The sequence below is a fragment of the Anser anser genome (assembly GCF_964211835.1).
Source record: "Anser anser genome assembly, chromosome: 2".
Classification (NCBI taxonomy): domain Eukaryota; kingdom Metazoa; phylum Chordata; class Aves; order Anseriformes; family Anatidae; genus Anser; species Anser anser.
The window spans coordinates 99,114,519-99,134,452 of NC_139721.1; the positions used below are offsets into that span (position 1 = coordinate 99,114,519).

Consider the following 19,934-nt stretch of genomic DNA (forward strand, 5'->3'; position numbering starts at 1 on the left):
TAGTACATTAACTTACTACCTCCATCTACCATTTGAAAGGGAGAGCAGGGGAAAATAATAAATCAAGAAAGAACAGTCTAGCACAATCACTTAAATGACAAGCACTTTCTTCAGTCTGAACACTTACTTAAAAACATTAAAAGAAAAGGCTAGATGGAAGGTTTTCAAGAAGGGAACTCCAAAAGCCAACATGAATATGTAATTTTGATCTCATGACACATACACCATCAGGAAAACCTTTAGGATTCTACACATGGAACAAAGTTAAACATTGTTGGTCTATATCAATTTTAATGGAGTTAATGTGATTCCTATCAGTCAAAGTGTGTGTCCTAATTTTTTAGTCTTTCAAACTTCTTTCATTTAGAACAAACAGTGTTTTATTAATGTAAAATATTAACTTTCAGTTAGTTGTAGGTTTTGTTCCTATTACCAACTTCAACTCAAATAGTTCAGATAAGTCCTGGATAAACATGCAACCTGAAAGTTGCTTATCTGAATCAAACCAAACCACCAAATACTTTGAAGTTGGTCAATTGTTGTATATGCAACTGAAGTAACTGAAGTTACTTTTTTACTGAAGTAAAAAAAAAAATGCAAATTACAGCAGATTTCATTATTGGCATGTGGGCAAGTTGACAATCAGGAAGTAATTTATCATTCCAGATCCTGTAATGTTTTTAAATGACCCTCTTCCTTCCCCAGACACCCAAGCACAGAGCAGTATCATGAAAAGAGGGAAATTGACTGGAAAAGACAGTTTAGTAGTGCTAAAACTCAACCAGTGTTCTCAGGAGTTCATTAAAAACAATCTTTTGTTACTCAATTTGACATTGCTTAACAAGATTCCAGAAGAGATTTTTGCTTATTTTAGGCTAATGAGAGTTTTATAGACAAGTCATTTCCATATTCTCCCAAGAGAAAATGATAGATTGGTGCACAATAGACTTGCTCCCCATCCCTTATTTTTTTAGCATATTTCTTCTCCTTTTAGTTTTTTTTTTCTTGCTTTCCCTCCACTTTCTATTTAAAAAGTAACCTTCCTATTGGCATGGAAAATAAAAACCAGGAAAAATAAAACAGTCAGAAGACATGTTTTATTTAGTTTTTGATAAATTAATCCTCAGGGAGGATCCAGGCATGCTAGCACTAATACCAGTTCTAGCCAAGCAAAAACAAAAAAAAGCAAATATGAACAAAACAAAAACAAACAATAACTTGCACATTCTGCAATATTTAATCTGTTGGGCAAAATAACAGAACTGTGAATCACATACATAATTTTTTTCACATCTCTTAATGATGGTAAAGCCATTGACAAGCTTCTAGTAAAGCTACTAGAAAATTAAACTTCATATTGAGTAATCCTGGTCTTCCTTTGTCAACACTGAAGCATGAAAACATATACAAAATCTCATGCTTTTTAAGTCTCACTCTAAACAGAGAAAATCCAACTCTTTCCTCTGTAACTGCAAACAATCAAATCTATTTGTAGCTGACCCATTGCAATTATCATGCCCAATAGTTGTGAGGCACAGGCACCGTATAAAGGGTGTTCAACACAGCAGCATAAAATAGCCATTGGAATGAGCGATGCCCATTCCAACTGGGGGGAGGGAGAATTCATTCTGTGGGATCCATAAGAACTTTGCAATCCAAAATACCATATAGTTAGAGCTGCTGTTCGTTTCTGATCCAATACCCAATGTAATTGCCAAGCCTGGCAACTGGAAAACTGTGACTTCTTATGGCTGTGAATGGTGTCATGAATTATTTATATTATTTATTTTTATTTATTTATACCTGATTTCCTCACACCAGCAAAATCGTTTACAATCAGCACACCTTACAATTTCAGAGTTAAAAAGTAAAAGAAATTCTTACTCCAGTCATAGTCTACTAAAGTATTTAGTGTTGTCCCAGACCAACGTCATGCAAAAGGACAGTTGCCTGCAAAGCCTTCCTCCTGGTCTTTTATTTCCTTCTACTTTGCTGCACTGGGCACAATGGCCACACACAAGGTATCAATCCATCCATATATTACCACAGAAATCTCATACTACTTTCTAATACAACTGTCCTGAACAACTTCTCTGTGACAATAGAAGTTTGGGTAACTGATGCTTGACTGCAAAAGTATTTATAACAACATGACAATACAGATCATAAAAAAAAGTCTTACATAAATGGAGAATTATAGTAATCAAGGTAACAAGGAAATCTAAAATTTGAAGCACTACTGAACGCTAAAGTGTATAGCAGATGTCAAAGGGATATGAAACATATGTGCTAAGACCTTTTTAAGAAGAGTTAAATCACAGGAAGTGGTGATTAAATAGAGACCTTTTCTTAGGCATAACCAGAAGTAACCAACTCTGACACCACAAACGGAGGTCCTCAGAAACTGTCACTGCTACAAAATCCCTGTCTTTTCTTGAAATGCAGAGTTAGAAACAGCCAATGCTGAGGTGAACATATACCCCTAGCCTCAAGAAACTGGCCTCCTGGCTCAGAGCTGGATCACATTAGCAAGAGACTGAGAGGTAATGTGAAAGGCCACAAGAAAAGTTAGACTTGATTAGGTCCCTAAACCATCTCTTTCCATAATGAGTTTCCGCCGGTACTAGGTCATTCAGATAAAAGTGACAAAGATTTTAGTAAGACAATATATGACTATCTTCCCAGCCTATACCCTTCCATCCATGGATTAGGTTGCATCCTTATCTCTAAGAGCTTGCCTTAGCACATAGAATGATTTGTTGTACGTTATAGCGTCCCACACAAAGCTTCTCTGGTGATGCTTACAACAGGGCACCAAACTGGTATCACCTATCTCATACTGAGAATGTCCACAGGTGAACTAAATGCCAAACATGTGGCTCCTTCAGGGCATTAGTAGAGTAGCCAGAAAAGTGATAAACTCATAACCTTGCTCTAACTTCCCTTGCAAGCCAGCCCTGATAGTTGAAATTGGCTGCAATCCTCAAGCACAATATTTGATATCCTTTCCAAGAAATGCACAATTAACTATGATAGCTTTGGATATTCAATATCCCAGGGAACTAGCCCTGCTGTTGCCTGGGCTGTGACTCCATTCTCTGGTAGACACCAGATCAATGGATCATAGCTTGTGAACCTCTAACTTCATTAACTTATAAAATAAAAATAAAAAGCCAATTTCTATACAAGAACTGAAAGAAACTTCTGAACAACAAATCATACCTGTTGTAACAAATACCCTCTGATTTTGTCTTTGCACATCCATGGAAGATTCACACTCTTAGGATAAAAGAGTAAACTATGGTGCACAATTTTAGAAATGCAAGCTTTATCCAGCCCTGAGCTGGTAATACCACTTGTTCAGAGAGCAAACAACTTATTGGAGGTACAGAGAGCTCTATATCCAAGTGACAGGTCTCCATCCAACTAAGTAACTAAATGTTGCCAAATCTATTTCTATAAGCTCAATGACCTCATATGTTTTCATTAAACATATTAAATAAAATTAAAGATGAAAAGTGGCCTATTTATCCTGTGCTAAAGTAATAAGAGGGCTTAATTTTTTTTAATACTTTTAAAGTGAATGGTATGCTAGAGGTATATATTATGTTTTATAAACTACAGTAAGTATCTGTCAGAAGAATAATTTCACTGAAAGCTTTCAATATTATGCTGAGTTGTTTGCATTCTCCTTGCAGCAGGGAGCCATACTCATGGGCCCACATTTCTCTGTTCCAGACTTTGCACAAACACACAGTGAAAAAGTGCCCTGCTCCACAGACTTCACTTTCTAAGGTCCTCTGTGCTGAAAGTCAGGAATAGCGTTAAAACACATTGCTGGTCTGGAGGATTAAAACATTAAGTAAAGCCAAATCTCTTAACATGTTAGGGATAACATGTTTTTCCATCACAGTGAATGTCATTCTGTTTTTCGTTCTGATTGCAAAAGCCATACTTGCTGCTGTTTTCTTTCCTTTTGACTTATTCACAGAAAGGAACAAAGTGCTAGAAGTTATTTAAGTCACATAAAAATACGCAAAAGGGAGCAAAGGACTTATGCTCAGCATGCAATAATTTGCAGAAATTCTTTAGCGACAATTCAGGCTCTCCTGTGTGCAAAGCTGTAAACACAAGCTCAGCTGGATACACCCCTGCAGGCATATGGTATTTCTTAATTCCAGAATGCTTTATGCTATCAGAAATACTGGTCCTACATACTCAGTCCTCATGCCTTCCCCATAATAGAATAAAATATCCTGGCAGCAATATCACAAATGACTCATGCATGGTGATTTCCTTCCTACACTAACCAATTCTGGAAACATACCCTTTGGTCTTGATGTTATCCTCCTAATGTTGTACTCAAATGACAGCAGCCAATCATTCATTCATTCACCTCACTCATTCATTCATTTCTTCACAAGGTAGGAAGACCCGAAGCTATCAAAGGGAGCTGGCAATAGCCCATAAGGCCTGATCAAGCCTTTCTAGGTTTTGGGAACTAAGCCAAGAAAAAAAAAGAAAAAAACACCATCAGGCCCTGGTGTCTTTTCTTTGCAACGTTTTGTTCGGGTTTAGATGAAATGCAACTAGTAAAAATCACTGTTTCCTTTTTCCTGCCTGTGTTCCCTATGGGCATTCTGGCAGCCTGACAAAATAGTAACTGAGAACAAATGCTGCAGGGCCAAGTCTCGGCTGCAGCTGAACTCCGCACTGGGAGTGCCGGAGAGCTGTTGGGACACCAAAAGGAGCTGAAGCACTACGCAGCCAGGCTGGTGTTCACACCCTTCATTCTCCAAATACTTCCCAGAGGACACTTGTTTCAGATTTTTGCACAGAACTGAACAGAAACTTCAGCAGTGTTCAGAAGAGCAGGAGAGCAAGAAACTTCCTCAGAGTGAAGGTGGTTCCATCAGTCTTTTCCTAGGGCACCAGAGCAATCCAGTGACAATGTGTGGTGTTGCGACTGCTGTAGTTGTACAAGTGTATATTTAGCTTTACTTTTCAGAAAGGAAAAAAAAAGTGTTTCTCTACAAACTTGAGACTGATTAGTTTCTTTAGGAGCTTTTGGTGAAGAACCTTGTTGGATACCTATTAGAAATCTAGAAAGACATCAGCTGTCTATATTTTTAACTGACCCCTTCAATGGACTCTAGCAGTTTTGTAAGACATAGCACTTCCCACTGCCATCACAATTACCCATTCGCCTCCTAACTCTATTTTTTTTGTATAAATTTTATTATTTTTCTTGTTAGAGATATCAGACATACCAATCTGCAGATACCAGGCTCAAGCCTATTAGCAATGTTCTGTAGGTACTCACCCCAATTCAGTATAAACTGAAAATCTTACAAGGAATCTGAATTAAAATTTCTATCTAATGATAATAGCCTGTACAAACTAATACCTGTATCTTCAACTTTGGAACACTGACATTTGTTTAATGCAGAATCATTTTGTATGCATAAATACACACATGCATATGCACGCATACAAAACTTTCAGGCAATTTACAAACTACGCATTCCTTTATCAAAATGAAGAATTAATCTCCATCACAATCAAACAATATTTAGGCATCATTTGCTATAAATCTGACACTAAATACAACTTGATAAAATAAATTATATTTATGTGAAAAATGACTAAAAATTCTGTGAAACATAACGCTTTTTTTTCCCCCCTTTTTCCATTTAATTTCCTTTTCTTTCAAGCGCCAGAATTTTAGACAAATCTTTGGACTGAGACTTGCTAATAATATTCTAAAGTTGCAGCACAGAAGCAAAGCAAAGCCCAGTTAGCACACCCCTACAGCCATCCAGGAAAAGCACATATCCATCATGTCTCTTCCATGTGAATTTCAGTGTAATCTGTTTTCCTGCATTTGTATTTCTCCTGGGAAGGCAATAAACGCTTGCATTTCCCAACAATTTATCCAACCCCATCTCCCTCCCAAAACCACTCTATCACCACTGGGGAATTACACAACAGAGAAAAATAAAGAAAAGTAAAGCTGACTGAATCCAGCATTTTCCACCTCATGGACAGTGCAAGCAGTCTCTCAGCAAAATTAGTGTTTTATAGAATATTACTTACTGGATCAGTATTAAAAAAAAAAAAAGATTTTTCAGTATACAAAGACTGTTTTGCAACTTAATCTACTTGCACATTTTTTCATGTGAATTAATATAGTAATTGCATACCATACACGTTCAAACAATTAAGTTGTTTATTATTTGAGATCCGATAATTAGCTCATTCTAAAGAGCTTTCAAGATACAGTGTTTGTCAAGAAATAGATACATAATGCTTGGATTGCAGCCTGCTTTGGCTTTAACAAAAACATCCACAATATTATTATTTGAATCAGGAAATATTTAGTAAAATTAATAGAATTTGGTTTGTTTGTATCTTAATAATTATTATGCTTTTTGTTAATAGCAAGCATGATTCCTCTTACATACCACATGAGGAATTCTTATGTGCTTGTAACTATAATCAGTTTGATTTTGAACTAAAATATTTCCAATAAAGTTAGAGCAGGAGATATCACTCAAAAGACTGACAACATACCAGCAAAGTACAGTCAATATGTATTTCTAAAGGATTATCATTGCACAAGAACTAATAATCACGAGGTGAATATGTGAATTTATGAATCTTCATCAGCTTTTTAAATATATGGATTATAACTGTGGTTATTGTCTTTCTGAAGTTTTTGGTGTCCAGCTGAGAAGCTTCCAAATTTGCCCTGTCTCTGGCAACATAAATTTGAACTGATAACATTTTTTAAAAGACAGAAATAAGAGGAAGAGAACCACACCTTTGCAGCGTTCACAGCAAGCTCCTCTCTGCTTAATGATGAGAGCACAATCCTTGGAAAGCGTGGGACACTTCTCTCTTTTGCATGTCACTTCCTTATTCTGGAGAAAAAAAAAAAAGAAAGAAAAAAGATATTCTATATAAATCAAATCCACTGCTCAGTTTCTTGCAACTCAGAAAATACTATGTGAGCCTAACAATCTGCTCTCTTGCTTCAGGAGAAATCTGATTGAAAACACCTTTCTGCCCTTGAAGGAATGCAGTAGAAGACAGCTTCTGAATTATTCAGGAGCATAAGTGAATGGAGTTTAAAGCCCACTAAAACAGTAACTCATAATCACTACACATCATAGTACAGAAAATGTGTCCTATTGAAGACCACTTTACTTAGACAGACAGCTAGCTACATGATGTGCTTGTTAAAATATTCTTGAGGTGTTGCCCCATGAACTACAGAGTTCAGGAGTCATTTTTCATGCTGACATAAGGACAGACAGATGCAGAAGAGGTGGCAACCTTAGAGAAAACAAAACTGTCTAGCAGCACTGAAAATCATTTTTAGCTAGCAGTATTACCTGACTATCCAGAGGTCCTTCAAAAGAGGCGGCTATTACTGTACTATAAAAGAAAACACTGTAATTCATCTCTTTCTCCCCAAAATGCTTAGAATCAATGAAGCAATACAAGCAGGTAGAATCACTGTACATTATAGTATCATCTTTCTACGGCAAAAAGCCAGTAATTATGAAGGCCAAAGAGCACATTGATCATACTAAGAAACATCAGTATAGGTTGTATGACAATGAACACAAGAGCACAGGAAACATTACATTTATAGCCTGGCTTTATCCCATGGTACCAACTGTTCTGGATAGCCCTACCTTTTAAAAAACGGCAAAAAACAAATACTTTGTTTTGTTGTTTTTTTAAAGTCAAATTTTGCTTCCTGAAATTCCTGACTGAAAGTAGCCCTCTGAAGTAACCTCCACCTATAATTAGTAGCTCAGTTCATTAAGTGACACAGGTGGCCATTACTAGATGTAAGCACCCCCCTTACCCAATCTCGTGACTTAATTAGAGACCAAAAAATTAAAGGGCTAGAAAAATGTAAATCATAAAACTAAACCATGCTTTCCAGTCCTTTTCTTCTGCTCCCTGTGGCCTCATTCAAGGTGCCTGTGAAGGATAACACGCAGCTTTTATTACACTCCAGCCCTTTGTCTAAAATCAGAGGTTTATTTTCTTCAAAGTCACTGCCTGATCTGACGGAAGCTTTAAAGGCTCTCCAGTCTTATCAGTGTAAATGAGGAATAACTCTAGCCAAGCCAGTGTGAAATCAGTAAATGCGAATGTAGCCTTAAATTGCTGCTTGGCTGAAGAGCAGCTGCAGCAACATGAACAACTACTGTAAAGAGACAGGTCAATGCTAGTCACCGACACATGCTGGCTGCTTTGCATCACTCTAGCATTGCAGAGCAACCATAAATGCAATTTAACAGGCTAGTTAAGCTGAATTTATGACAGTGCTCTAGTTTTGGGTTGGCACAAGGCAGCCACATCAGCAAGACTGGCTCAGCAACTTCTTTTTAGAGGTGAAATTCAGGGTGAAATTCTGATTTTCTTTACATGAACATAGTGTCCCTAATTTTGCCTTATGTCAGCCTGCTAAAGGACAGCAGAAACAACTTTACTGAATCTACTATGCACAGTCTGTATTTTGAAGGGTTCTGCTAAGATCTGACTCTCTTTAACAAGAATTTGTTCAATAAAAGATTTAATAAGCCTAGTGACCCTGTTACCTTTACGTGCACGACAGTCTTCTGCACGGTGAAAGTGGTCTGAAGGAAAAGCAAAATCCTGTTTGTAGTATACTCCTTTGGAGAACATGATTTACCTAGCTGGGACATGTCATGGACCCATGGGATGTATAATACACGGTGTCCCTCTGGGCCAACCGAGCTGGGTAGAACCCATGTTGTGGGGCTCGTCAGGCAGCTGCCACTCAGACTTCCTGAGGATGAAATCTCTGTTGAGGATGGCAAAAAGAGGAACAAGGCGTAAAACAGCTCCATATTGCTTTTTGTTCCCTGACTCACAGGGGCCTCCTAAAATTGTAGAATATTCCGAGCTGGAAGGGATCTACAAGGATTGTCAGGTCCAACTCCTGGCTCCATGCAGGACTACCTAAAAATTAAACCATATGTCTGAGAGCATTGTCCAAACACTTCTTAACTCTGGCAGGCTTGCTGTTGGACTCCTGGGACAAACATCTCCTGCAGCCTGAATTCCGAACTAGCTTCTCCCCTTTTCTCCTAAGCATGGCCTCCCTCTGCCCTAAGGTACATCCTGAGTTGATCATTTCTTGACAGGAAGTCTTCCTAAGGATGACCCTAACACATATATTTAAACAGGTGGTATTTGCTAGATAGCATTCCAAACTAAAAGTCTCCTATTTGGCCTGGATCACTTCAATCAGAAATCATCTCTGCGAAGTTTGGTACCATTGAGCCAACCAAGGGTGGGCAGCCAAATTTGGATCTCACTCTTCTTCCCTTATCATCAGCAGCACCAGTGGCTAAACCCCAAACTCAGAACAGAAGATTTTGTAGTTCATGACTTGCTGCTGAGGGCAGTTTTATATCAAGCAGCTGTTCCACAAAAAGCACATTAGTGGCCCAAGGTTCAGCACTGGGAACTGAAGGGTCCTCACCCCTCGGAGGGTGCCTTTAGCAGTAGGCTACACATTCATATCCCAGTAGACCTAGAATTACTTGCTGCTCAGTGGCCCAGCTTCAGCAGAAGAGGTGCTTGTCCCTCACACTCCCAAAGGCCATGGGTCCTGACAGCAAACATACTTGTGGGGAAAGTGGGAGATGAGTCTTTGAATTGCCTCCAGAGGCGGCAGGCACCGAACCTGGATTGCCATCTCAACAGTGAGTCGCTACAGCATAGTGCTAAAAGGTGGAGACGAGACGAGGTTCTACATTTACCCCACTTTTCTTTTAAGAAAGAAAGAAAACAAACAAACAGACAAACAAAATAAAACAACAACAACCAAAAAAAAAAAAAAAGCAGGATCAGCTCTGTCCTTTGGAGAAAAAGGTGCAGCCTCCTGCCTGCAAGATCAGCTCTGTGTATCCCAGGTAAACAGAGCCAATCCTTTGCCACCATAAGAAGGACAGCTAAGCCTGAAGCAGGGTGGTATTCACAAACCTGATGTTCCTCCTCCTCTCTAAGCTGTTGTTGCAGTTGAGCCCCAGACAGCTCAGAAACTGGCTGTGTCAGATGCCAGCCTAAGGTGTCTAACTCTCTATGCAAGCAAAACATGGAAAAATAGGCCAGAAGATGTGGAGGAAAGGGTTAATACCATGCTGATCCATCATAGGACAGCAGCAGCAGATAAAACAGGGCTGGTAAATCATTGTTTAGTCTATTGCAGTCAGGCATTATCCACTGCAGATCTCACAGGCTCATGGGGTGTAAAAGTACAGGGATAAAACAAAGAGCAATTGTCACTAGGAGCTTTTTTTTTTTCGCCCTGTCATCCAAAACATTGCTCTTAATGCGTACTGTCCATCTGCTTATTTCAATTTTGCTGCCTCCTTCCCTCCCATTTCACAAGGGCAGAGGGGAGTGTGAAAGCAAATGGACTTTAGCAACAAATCCTTTCCTTCCAAATGCATCCCCTCCTACTCCCAGTAAGCATAACATTTCAATACTTGTCCCAGCCATACATTAGATAGTTGCTAAGTAGCTGCATGCAGGAGAGCTGTATTACCAAACCTCCTTCTGTGTTGTCAACAGTGTCTACGGAGTTGTTGAAAGCTCTCAGATACTTTGATTTTTGCTGTTCTTAAGAGAAAACTTCTTAGACGGCAACATTCAGAAGCCAACAGTTATGGGAGGGTAGGGGATTTTTTTCCTTTTGTTTAAAGGACATGCACTCTGGCACTCAGAAGTGCGGAAGAGACACATGGCTCATAAATACATAAACCATTTGCTAAATCAGAAACCTGGGAGTCAGTCAAAATCCATAACAGGATCCCAAGATTCATAATAAATAACTTTTAATTATAGTCCTGCACAATAGTTATTTTAAACAGATGGTTTATAGATTCACATCTGGGATTTTTTTTTTTTAATTTAGTGCTCAGGCACACACACACACAGAAAGGGAGAGAACATCACAAGACCTCAGATAAGGCTTTTATTAGTGTTGGAAAAATACGTATTTTTTAAAAGAGGTCAGGCTGATCCAGAACAATGCTGCCACAGCTGACGCAACTCCCCAGCGAGCACTCGGTAAAGGCTTTGCACTGAAATCTCAGGCTCCCTAGAAAAGGAAAACTTAGGAAAGTGCTGGAGCATCACCCTGGACCCTTCATCTGCCCTCACAGAGCCTGACAGCGAAGAACTTGCTTTTCAATGTGCCTGGGGGTAGATCAGAAAGTTTTGTTGGGTGCCCATGTTTCTCCAGTCTCCCACATTTTGCCAGTGGGAACCAAAGGTCTCTTCTTGAACTTGGCTTGCAAAGGTGATGTCAAATTCCTGTACAGGACAGATACATTAACCAGAGCTTATACTGATGTTGCTGCCCCATGTTGCCTTTACTGCAACCCACTCTCAACACAATTTGTTCACCTTCCACACGCACCTCGTATTTTTACCTTCCATCAAAGACCCCTGCACAAAATAACCCAGTCTGGTGACAAAATATATCAAACTAACAGCCTTAAACTCATGTGGTACAGTTAAATAAAATGCCAACATGAAAAGAAAAAGAAAAAAAAAAACTAAAAATAAATCTGAATATTTGGCAGGGATCTTAGAGAGGATGAGTGCCAAACCACAGCTTGGAAGCCGCAGCCAACTTTCTGCAGGGTTCCCCACTGGGCTCCAGACGGCTCACAGCAGCCACCAGGAGGATGGCTCTTTTCAACCTGGATTTGGCTTGGAGGAAAAAAATCAGGAATCCACTTCATTTCTTCAGGGCTACACCCGTCAACAGTATTGCGAGCCCACAGCTTGGCTGTTGGCTGTGGAAGACCTCGCAGATGTGGATTCTCAGGGGGCTTGATTTCCAATGCAAAATCCTCCCTCCCCCCCTCCCCCTTTTTATGTAAATGCATTTCTGATATCCTGAGAATATTGGGTATTTATGATGAACAGGAAAAATGATGCTTAAATTGTCATTTAACCAAAAAAGGCTGTACAGAGAGAGATTGTAAAAGCCACACGGACAGATTTGCTAGAAGTATGAACTATCATTAATGGCTAATACTGAAAACATTCATTTCTGACCATTATTCATCACAGTACCTCTATGATGCTCATTAGTAACTCTCACTGAGTCCTCCTCCCTGAGTAGCTCAGAGTGTCCTGAAGTTCCTGCAAGAAGCCTGTGGGATCATCCTCCAAAACAATAACAATTTTCAAACAATGGCAAAAGCTACCCCCAGGGAATTTGGGATGCAGCTTTCAGATGTGCACATATGACCTTGGGAGAAGAAAGAGCCATTTAAAATGAATGAGGCCGGTGCACTCAAGTCCCTTAGGCAACATCCCCACTGAGAGGTGCAGGACAGGCTGAAGCACGAGTTGAAGCACACTGCACACCACCACCCACACACTGCTGGCTCTCTTCCAGATATTGCACACAGCCAGGGCATACTCACAAGCGTCCATGAAGCCATGCTCGCTCTGTATGAGCCACAGGAGCAAGGGTTTGGACCAGCGCTGGCCACAGGCTCTGTCCCTCAGCAAAACTGGGGAGCATAGGCTCCCAGCTGCGTGTCTGCACCCATGCTTACGTGCAGACAGCCCCCGATGTTGGGCCAACCTGAACTCGAGAACAGGCTCAGACACGTGCATAACTCATGGTCTAGACAAATCCTGAGGCACTTTCTGAAAATGCTACCCCTTCTCCTTTGGCACTCTTGACAGGAACTTCATGTCTCAGGGCCAATTTGCGAACTTCCCTTTAACTGGTGGAGCTGATGCAAGTAGGCAATCCTTGCTAAGTGCTGTGGGCCTGCTGTCTGCAGTGACTGTTTCACTTCCTGAGTAGGAACTGTAGACTTAGGCCTTGGGGAGCAGACACCACTTCCCAAGGAGAGAGGTTTGCAGACATTTCAGACCACTGTCAAGGGAGGGCAGGAAAAGGACTCATTTCCCTTGTTCTCCTCCAATTATCTATTTTTCTTTTCCTTGCAAAAACAAATTTTATGGGTACAATAACAAAAATGGTTTAGCACACTAAATGTTCCTTTAAATTCAAGGTGGAAAAGATATTCCCGTATGTGGCCATTTTCTGCAAAATAATACAGGTGTCTTTGTTTACTCACATAAACCCACAAACACCAAGGCACATACACTTCACTGTAGAGAGACAGAAATCCTATTAATTTTAAGCATATCTTTAATTTTAATGGTACAACTCACAACAATGCAGCCAAACATACGTTTCAGTACTTCCAGCGTCAAGGCCTTGCCCATGGTACAACACAACGAAGACTTCAGCACGAATTGCATTAGACAGATGCAAATGACAGTATTTCGTCAGGAATAAAATACATCAGTTCAACCCAAAGGGCCTCTTTTTCCTTTACTGTGCAGTGCACATGGTAGCCTCCAATTCACTCCCTCATCCCTGTAATCTCTATTTTTTTGTCCTCCCTGCTCAGGAGGAAGCTGCAGCTCTTGGTGGTGGTACCAGCCACCACCTCCTGAATTCGAGCTCTCCCCACTCCCTAGGAAATGGGATTAAAGCGAAGGCCCTGCTGAAAGATGACACCAAATTTCACCGCAAATGGGTGTTCCCCACCACTGTGAGGAACACATTAGTATGTGCAAGTCATTCAGGACACATCACTCACAACCCCTTACAGACTGAACAGATACTTTTTTTCAGTGTGTTTAATGATGATTACCAGCATGAGGAAAGTGACCTCTGTGGCCTGCTTCAGTCCTGATCTCCCCTGACAGCAGCCTGCTGCACTGTTATGTGGTGAAAGGAAGGCGCTCTTCTCCTACACTCACTTGTGTTAGTGCAACTGCAGAGACTGCAGCTGGGATCAGGGTCCTGTAACATCAGACATCACCTCAGCACATGGTAAGAGCAGATCTCTGCTCCAGAGAGCTTATCAACAAAGTTGGCACAGCTGGACAAAATGACCATAAATGCACATTAAGTCAGAAAGCCAGAACAGGATCCAGGCCTCTTAGCTCTCCACCTCCCCATCTCCACCTCCACTTTAAGTGTCGCTAGCATTACATCTCTTTAACTACACAACTAAAGGCAAAACTTCATGAGACAACAGAATAGCGTATGAGCGTCTTCTAGCAATAAAAGACAAGGTCTTCAGAAATTCCCAGCAGTTTGTATTGCAGTCCAAAAAACTACCAATAGTTATCCAGGGTCAAACTCTGAGGTTCTTGTTGGGGACCACACCTCTGCAATTCATGAGATTCGTGCATTTAGAATTCACATCTTTTTCCCTTTTCTATGTTTTCAACAACAACTGAAAAAAGTGTTTTTGTTCTGTCCTGTCTGAAAAATTAACATTAACTTAGTCCCATCAATACAGCCTCCCATCAGGGTGCTTCTTTTTTCTTAACTATTGCCATCCCGGTTGTACAGACTATTCTCATTTAATTTTCCAACACACTTATTGCCAATGAGAGAATGCAAAGTGATGGAAATTGGAGGGGGGGGAAAAAAAAAAAAAAAGCATCAAAATATAAGTCCATCAGTTCAGAATTCCTGTTTTTGGATGAGTTCACAACATCTATTACAGGTCAAATACTGATTGATGGTAATTTCTCTTCTACTGATGTAAATTAAAACTTAATTTGGCTTTTATTTAAAATTTAACTTAAATTTAAATTAAATAACTTTAAATTTAATTTAAATAAAATTTAAATTTAAAAAAATGATTTTATTTATGCATAGTAGAAATTACTTCATCACATTTTTATGGGCTAAATCTACAAATATATGTTGTCCAAACAATAGTTACCTGTCATTGTATCTTTATTGCCTTCTGTGTCTGACATCTACTTACTCAGACTTTACATTGGAGACTTAGATAGTGGCAAATACACTGGTCTTAGGTTTGAGCCTGCTCTGAAAACTTTGTACAAAGTAGCCCTTGAGGCCATGTACTTCTTAAAGAGTTTAAAAAGCCCAATGGGCCTCCTAACTTACTCTGCAACAAGTCATATCCCATGAAGAAACTCACTTCTGTACAACACAAAAACAGGGCTAGATTAAAGAAAAGGGAAGGAAAAAAAAGCAAGGTCCCCTGCTGTTCTGTCTGGCCAGAATCATGTCTTTTACTGCCCATATCCTCTAAAGGAACGATGCTCTCATGATATATTACCCTAATACATCACCAAGTGACAGTTTTCTCATGATACTGTAGCCTCAAAGATGTGATGCATGCCAGAAGCAGCAACACGAGATCTCAGCTGGAGGGGGCGGGTTGGGGGGGGTAGGAGTGGAGGGGAAGGATTTTTTATTTTCTTCCACATTTTCAATCTACAATTTATTTCTTAATTTTATTTTGTCGGAAAAAAATAATAATAAAAAAAAAATCCCTGCCAATCCCAGCTTGATAATCCAAAGGACTGTTAGAAGCTTCACAGTAAGAGCAGAGCTTTTAAACTGGAAAGCACCAAAAAAACCCCTCTTCACTTAATTGGAGTAAGTTTTGAAATAGGACCAAGATGCTTGAGGAACAACAACCAAATAAAAATAGTAGCCCAGAAGAAAGCAACAAGAGTCTGTTCTCTATTATAAAATTATGTCGGCAAGAAGCCTCCAGACACTGGTGTTTTAATGAACTTGCAAGTACCCTGAGTGCTGACCATGCATTTGTTTTCTTATGCAATCTTGCCTGTGCTACACAGTGGTATTTGAGGAAAAAAAAAAAAAAAAAAAGAGGTTATTCAGGGAGCAAGAGCATTTTGGCCAGGACTGTCTGAAGGGGGCAAGAGCTTTCAGGGTCTTTTTATGCTGCCTCCAGATCAGAGGGGCTCACTCCTCTTTGCTGCAGCCACTCTGTACTATTGATATGTGGGAGCATCTTCGTCCAGTTGCTGCCAGTGCAAGAAGGCTGAGGCCATGGGAAAACTTGGTCAGAAAAAGATACGCCACAATGATGTTTTATGTGACACATCTCATTCTATAAGTCTCTGCTTTAGATCCACTCAGATTCCTGATGGATGCAAAGCTTTACTGCTGTAAGAAAGAGTGTGGAATACACTGTTGGTCAAAATACTCCCCTTTGTTTTGACCAACCGCCTTGCCAAATCAGGTTTAGATTTTGACTTTCAAAGCTTCAGCCAACACTGTAGCTACTAGGAGAAAAAGCACATTTGGACTTGTGAACTAAGCAAAAGTGATATGGAAGTCATTGGGAGGAAACGAAAAGCCAAAGCTGTCAAAGTCACTTTCGCAGTCCTTTAGTTGACTTTGACCATATTTTGTGGCCTGGCCCTTGCTGCTTTTGGGCGAGATGTAGCAGCCCTCATTCACAGCACTGCTCGCTCAGCCACATGACAATACCGTTGCAGTCAATGAAACCACCCACGCAAGTTCAGAGGTTTGAGCTGAGCTCTTCAGCACAGACACATGCACAATGCCCTATGTACTGGGTAGGCCCAGTTAATTATGTGGTTATTTTTAAACGTGGCTATGGAAAGAAGTTTGCTGTCCAAAATAAGAAACTAATGTTGCACAACCACTTTCTGCTTGAAAAATCCAGTGGTTAAAACATGTTTTTGCATAATCTTTGCCTTGCAGGGACAGTTCTCACTTCTGAAATTTGAATTCCCTTCTTTCTGTTTAGCACATTTACAAACAAACAGATTCGGGAATGTTCAAAGCTGGTGAATCTTGACTATAACGATACATTGAATAGGAACAATGCACACAGATTTTTCTCAGCCTGTGTCCCCTTCACTCCTTCCTTTCCCCTTGCACTGCTGGAAGTAAATAAAATAAAATAAAAATAAAATCAACAACAAATAAAAAACTGTTTCTGACAAGTAAATGGAGCTGACATTAGAGCGAAACTATAAGGTGAATGGGGTACGCGCAAACCATTTGTCATCTTGACAAAGTGATTTTGAGTCACCAGTGGGACACTTTAAAGGCATCTGAACAGTTGGCCTTGACCACCAGCATTTCTTATGGTTTATAAGGGGCCCCATGGGACCAAGAACATAACCTGCTTTTGGAGGCGCCTCCTGTAGTGGTACCTCTTGATGTAAAGGCAGTGTGATATATCAGGTGCCATTAAGATCTTTGCTAGCCGATTATATTTACATAAGTATGGAGTGCAGATAACATCTTGTTAACCCAATTAATGAGACTCAAATGTCAGGAAAGGGATTATGCCTGGCTGGAAGTCCAGAGTGCTAGAAAGGCAGCCACAGATGATTTCATTGTGTGGAACAGCCCTGTTCCCTTTGAAGAGCAAGAGCTCAGGCAGCAGCACTACTACCCAGGCAGCCAGGAGGGAAACCACAGGGGAGGAGGAAAGATGGTCCAAAATCCAAAGGTTTCACACCTTTAGCATAAGCAGGACTCTTTATGATGAGAGACTTAAGTGCCATGTAAAAATAAGAACCTGGGGCTAAACTGAAGAAAACTGAGAAGTATCCTCCTGAGGTCTTAGAAACTTTTTTATTAACTGTGCCTTACTCTGCAATAAGAGAAGGTCGTCCTCATCACCGAGTCACAGCCTGATCTGCAATGGAACAAGTATAACATTTCATTACTTCACAACAAGCTGTTTTTCTCCCACAGTCTCAAACTACTCAACTGTACAACATAAGAGGAGATACTCCTGTCATCCATGAGTGACTGCAGGTCAGAGCAGTGAAACCTGAATGGCAAAGAATGAGGTACTTGGCCCCAAAATGGAGAAAGGCTCAGAGTACAGCCTTGTACTCAGTACTTCCCATCAGCTCTCTGCTCAGCATGATGGCTGTAAGAAACCCCTGTTCTGAGTTGTCTTCTCAATGGAGGACACAAGATAGTTAGCATGAGCTGCTTGGCCCAATAGCCCAGTCTAAGCAGTAGCCAGTGGGTTAACCGAGATCCTTTAATGCTAACAGTCTCATGGGTATGGCCACAAGCTGTCCACAAACACACAATAATAATATTAAGTTTCCAGAAGATGCTTAAAATCCATTTACAACTCTGGTTCCAGAGTCATACATAGCTTTCTTGGAGTCATGTCACATCCATGGACTCAACTAAAGCTCTGTCTCACCAGTAGTCTTTGCACTGTCTTGTATGAAAGAGGCAATGCCCAACAAACAGGCTGGAGCTACCTAATCATCTCTCCAGCTGGCCGCTTTCCAGTGAACCTCCCTTTTGTTGTAGATGATTTGCTTTCTTTTTCCCTTTTTGGCTCCTACCTTTGTATGTTTCCATATGTGGACTGGTTTAATTATGCCAAGAAATCTGATAATATCAAAGATAGTCATTCTATACTAAAATAATTATATACAATTCTAGGCACAGAAAACACACCCTTCTTGTAACAACATGTACATAAAACCACTCAAATTTCTTACTACCATGTCCTAGAACTCTATTTTTTTTTTTTAAATTTCCACTACAGATTGATTTTGGGGTCAAAGAGTTTTTGCTTGAGGATTAAGAAACTTTGCCAAGTTAAACTGGACAAACACAGATATTTTTCCAGAAGCTATACAAATTGTATGCTTCTTCTATTTCCTCATTGCTTTCATGTCAGACAAGCTCTGGTTCAGTATCAGTATTATGCTACATCTTAAATATCCCCATCAGCAAGTTTCTCCAGAAATGCTTAATGCTTTTAGATCATAGGCCTTGGCCATACTTGTGTTAAAGAGGTTTCTTGCTCTGCTGCACTGACAACATTTTAATGCATAATTTTAATTGTCCAGCCTTCTTTTACCCATGGCTTTTGCAAACAATCCATCCACCGACCCTTGGTTTACAGACTAAAAAGCTTCCATGCTTTGCATTCTGCCTGCCAACATCATTTTATTCATTTGTTTTAATCAAAAGCATTTGCCAGATTGAATCACCAATCCACCTAACCCAATTAACTGCTCCAGCTCTCCCTAGAGCTGAGTATTTGGGGGTAAAATGCCAAATGTGAAAATGATCAGCCGTGCACTGCCATATGCAGAAGCAAATATTCTCTGTGAAAAGCAAATGATCAGCAGTCTCCCTGTACTAGTACAGCCAGTTGCCCTTACTAGCATTCTGGGTCCCACAGGCCATCCTTCAGCTAAAAGCCCTACCTAATGCCTAGCCACACTGCCTAGTTCCTTCCTGCCCCAATGATTCCCAAGCAGCACAATCTGGTAGTACTTCACTAAATGGCACCACCAAACCATAACCATCATGCGGCCCTCAGTGCTGTGATTTATCAGCTCCTCTCTCCTACACTATCCCTCAACCGTGCACAACCACTCAGACAGAAAAGGAGGAGACAACCTCAGGACGTCCAAGGTCTATTATTCTTCAGCCACTGAGAACTCTTAAAACAAACCAGAAAAACAGATGTCAATGTGTCATTCTTGCTGGCCACCAGAATAAATTCTGGTGGTTCCAAACTCTGGGACAGACCCAATTCCCGTTGAAGCCACTTAACATAATTTAATATGAAGTTGCTAGGAACTGTTAAAAAAACACACAACTTTTAACCAATGTGCTGTCAGAAATCTCATCTTCCTGAATGGAGCTCTAGGACACATCAGTTTGCATCCTCCTGGGCCTAAATGTCCAACCAACAGGAAGCTTCAACGTTGCAGGCTGGGTTTGATGCATACACAAGGCAGTGCCACCACCATGCAACTGGCTGCAGACACTTCATGGGAAGTAGACCTGCTCCAGAGTGAAATAGAGTATAATTGTGTCTATGCAGCTCTAAGGCAGAGTTAATAAAACCTGATACAATCTTTAGCACTGAAGCTTTGCAAATAGGTTTATTTTAAACAGGGACTCTGAAAAATTGGGGTCTCAGTTGGTCCATGAAAATACCAGATCATTTTCATCCTTTTTCTAAGTGGTGTTCTATCACACATCCATCCTTTTTGCTAACAAG

The 19,934-nt window shown here is 40.3% G+C and overlaps 1 protein-coding gene across 2 annotated transcripts in view; it reads right to left on the minus strand.

Moving 5' to 3' along the window:
* The window catches only part of BMPER (BMP binding endothelial regulator), a 150,098-nt gene that overhangs the window by 119,009 nt on the left and 11,155 nt on the right, over positions 1 to 19,934 (minus strand). For both annotated transcript variants that reach the window (XM_083822120.1, XM_083822119.1), the window contains exon 3: positions 6,824 to 6,923. In XM_083822120.1, the coding sequence (XP_083678246.1) occupies positions 6,824 to 6,923 (100 nt within the window). The remainder of the gene's footprint in view (positions 1 to 6,823; positions 6,924 to 19,934) is intronic.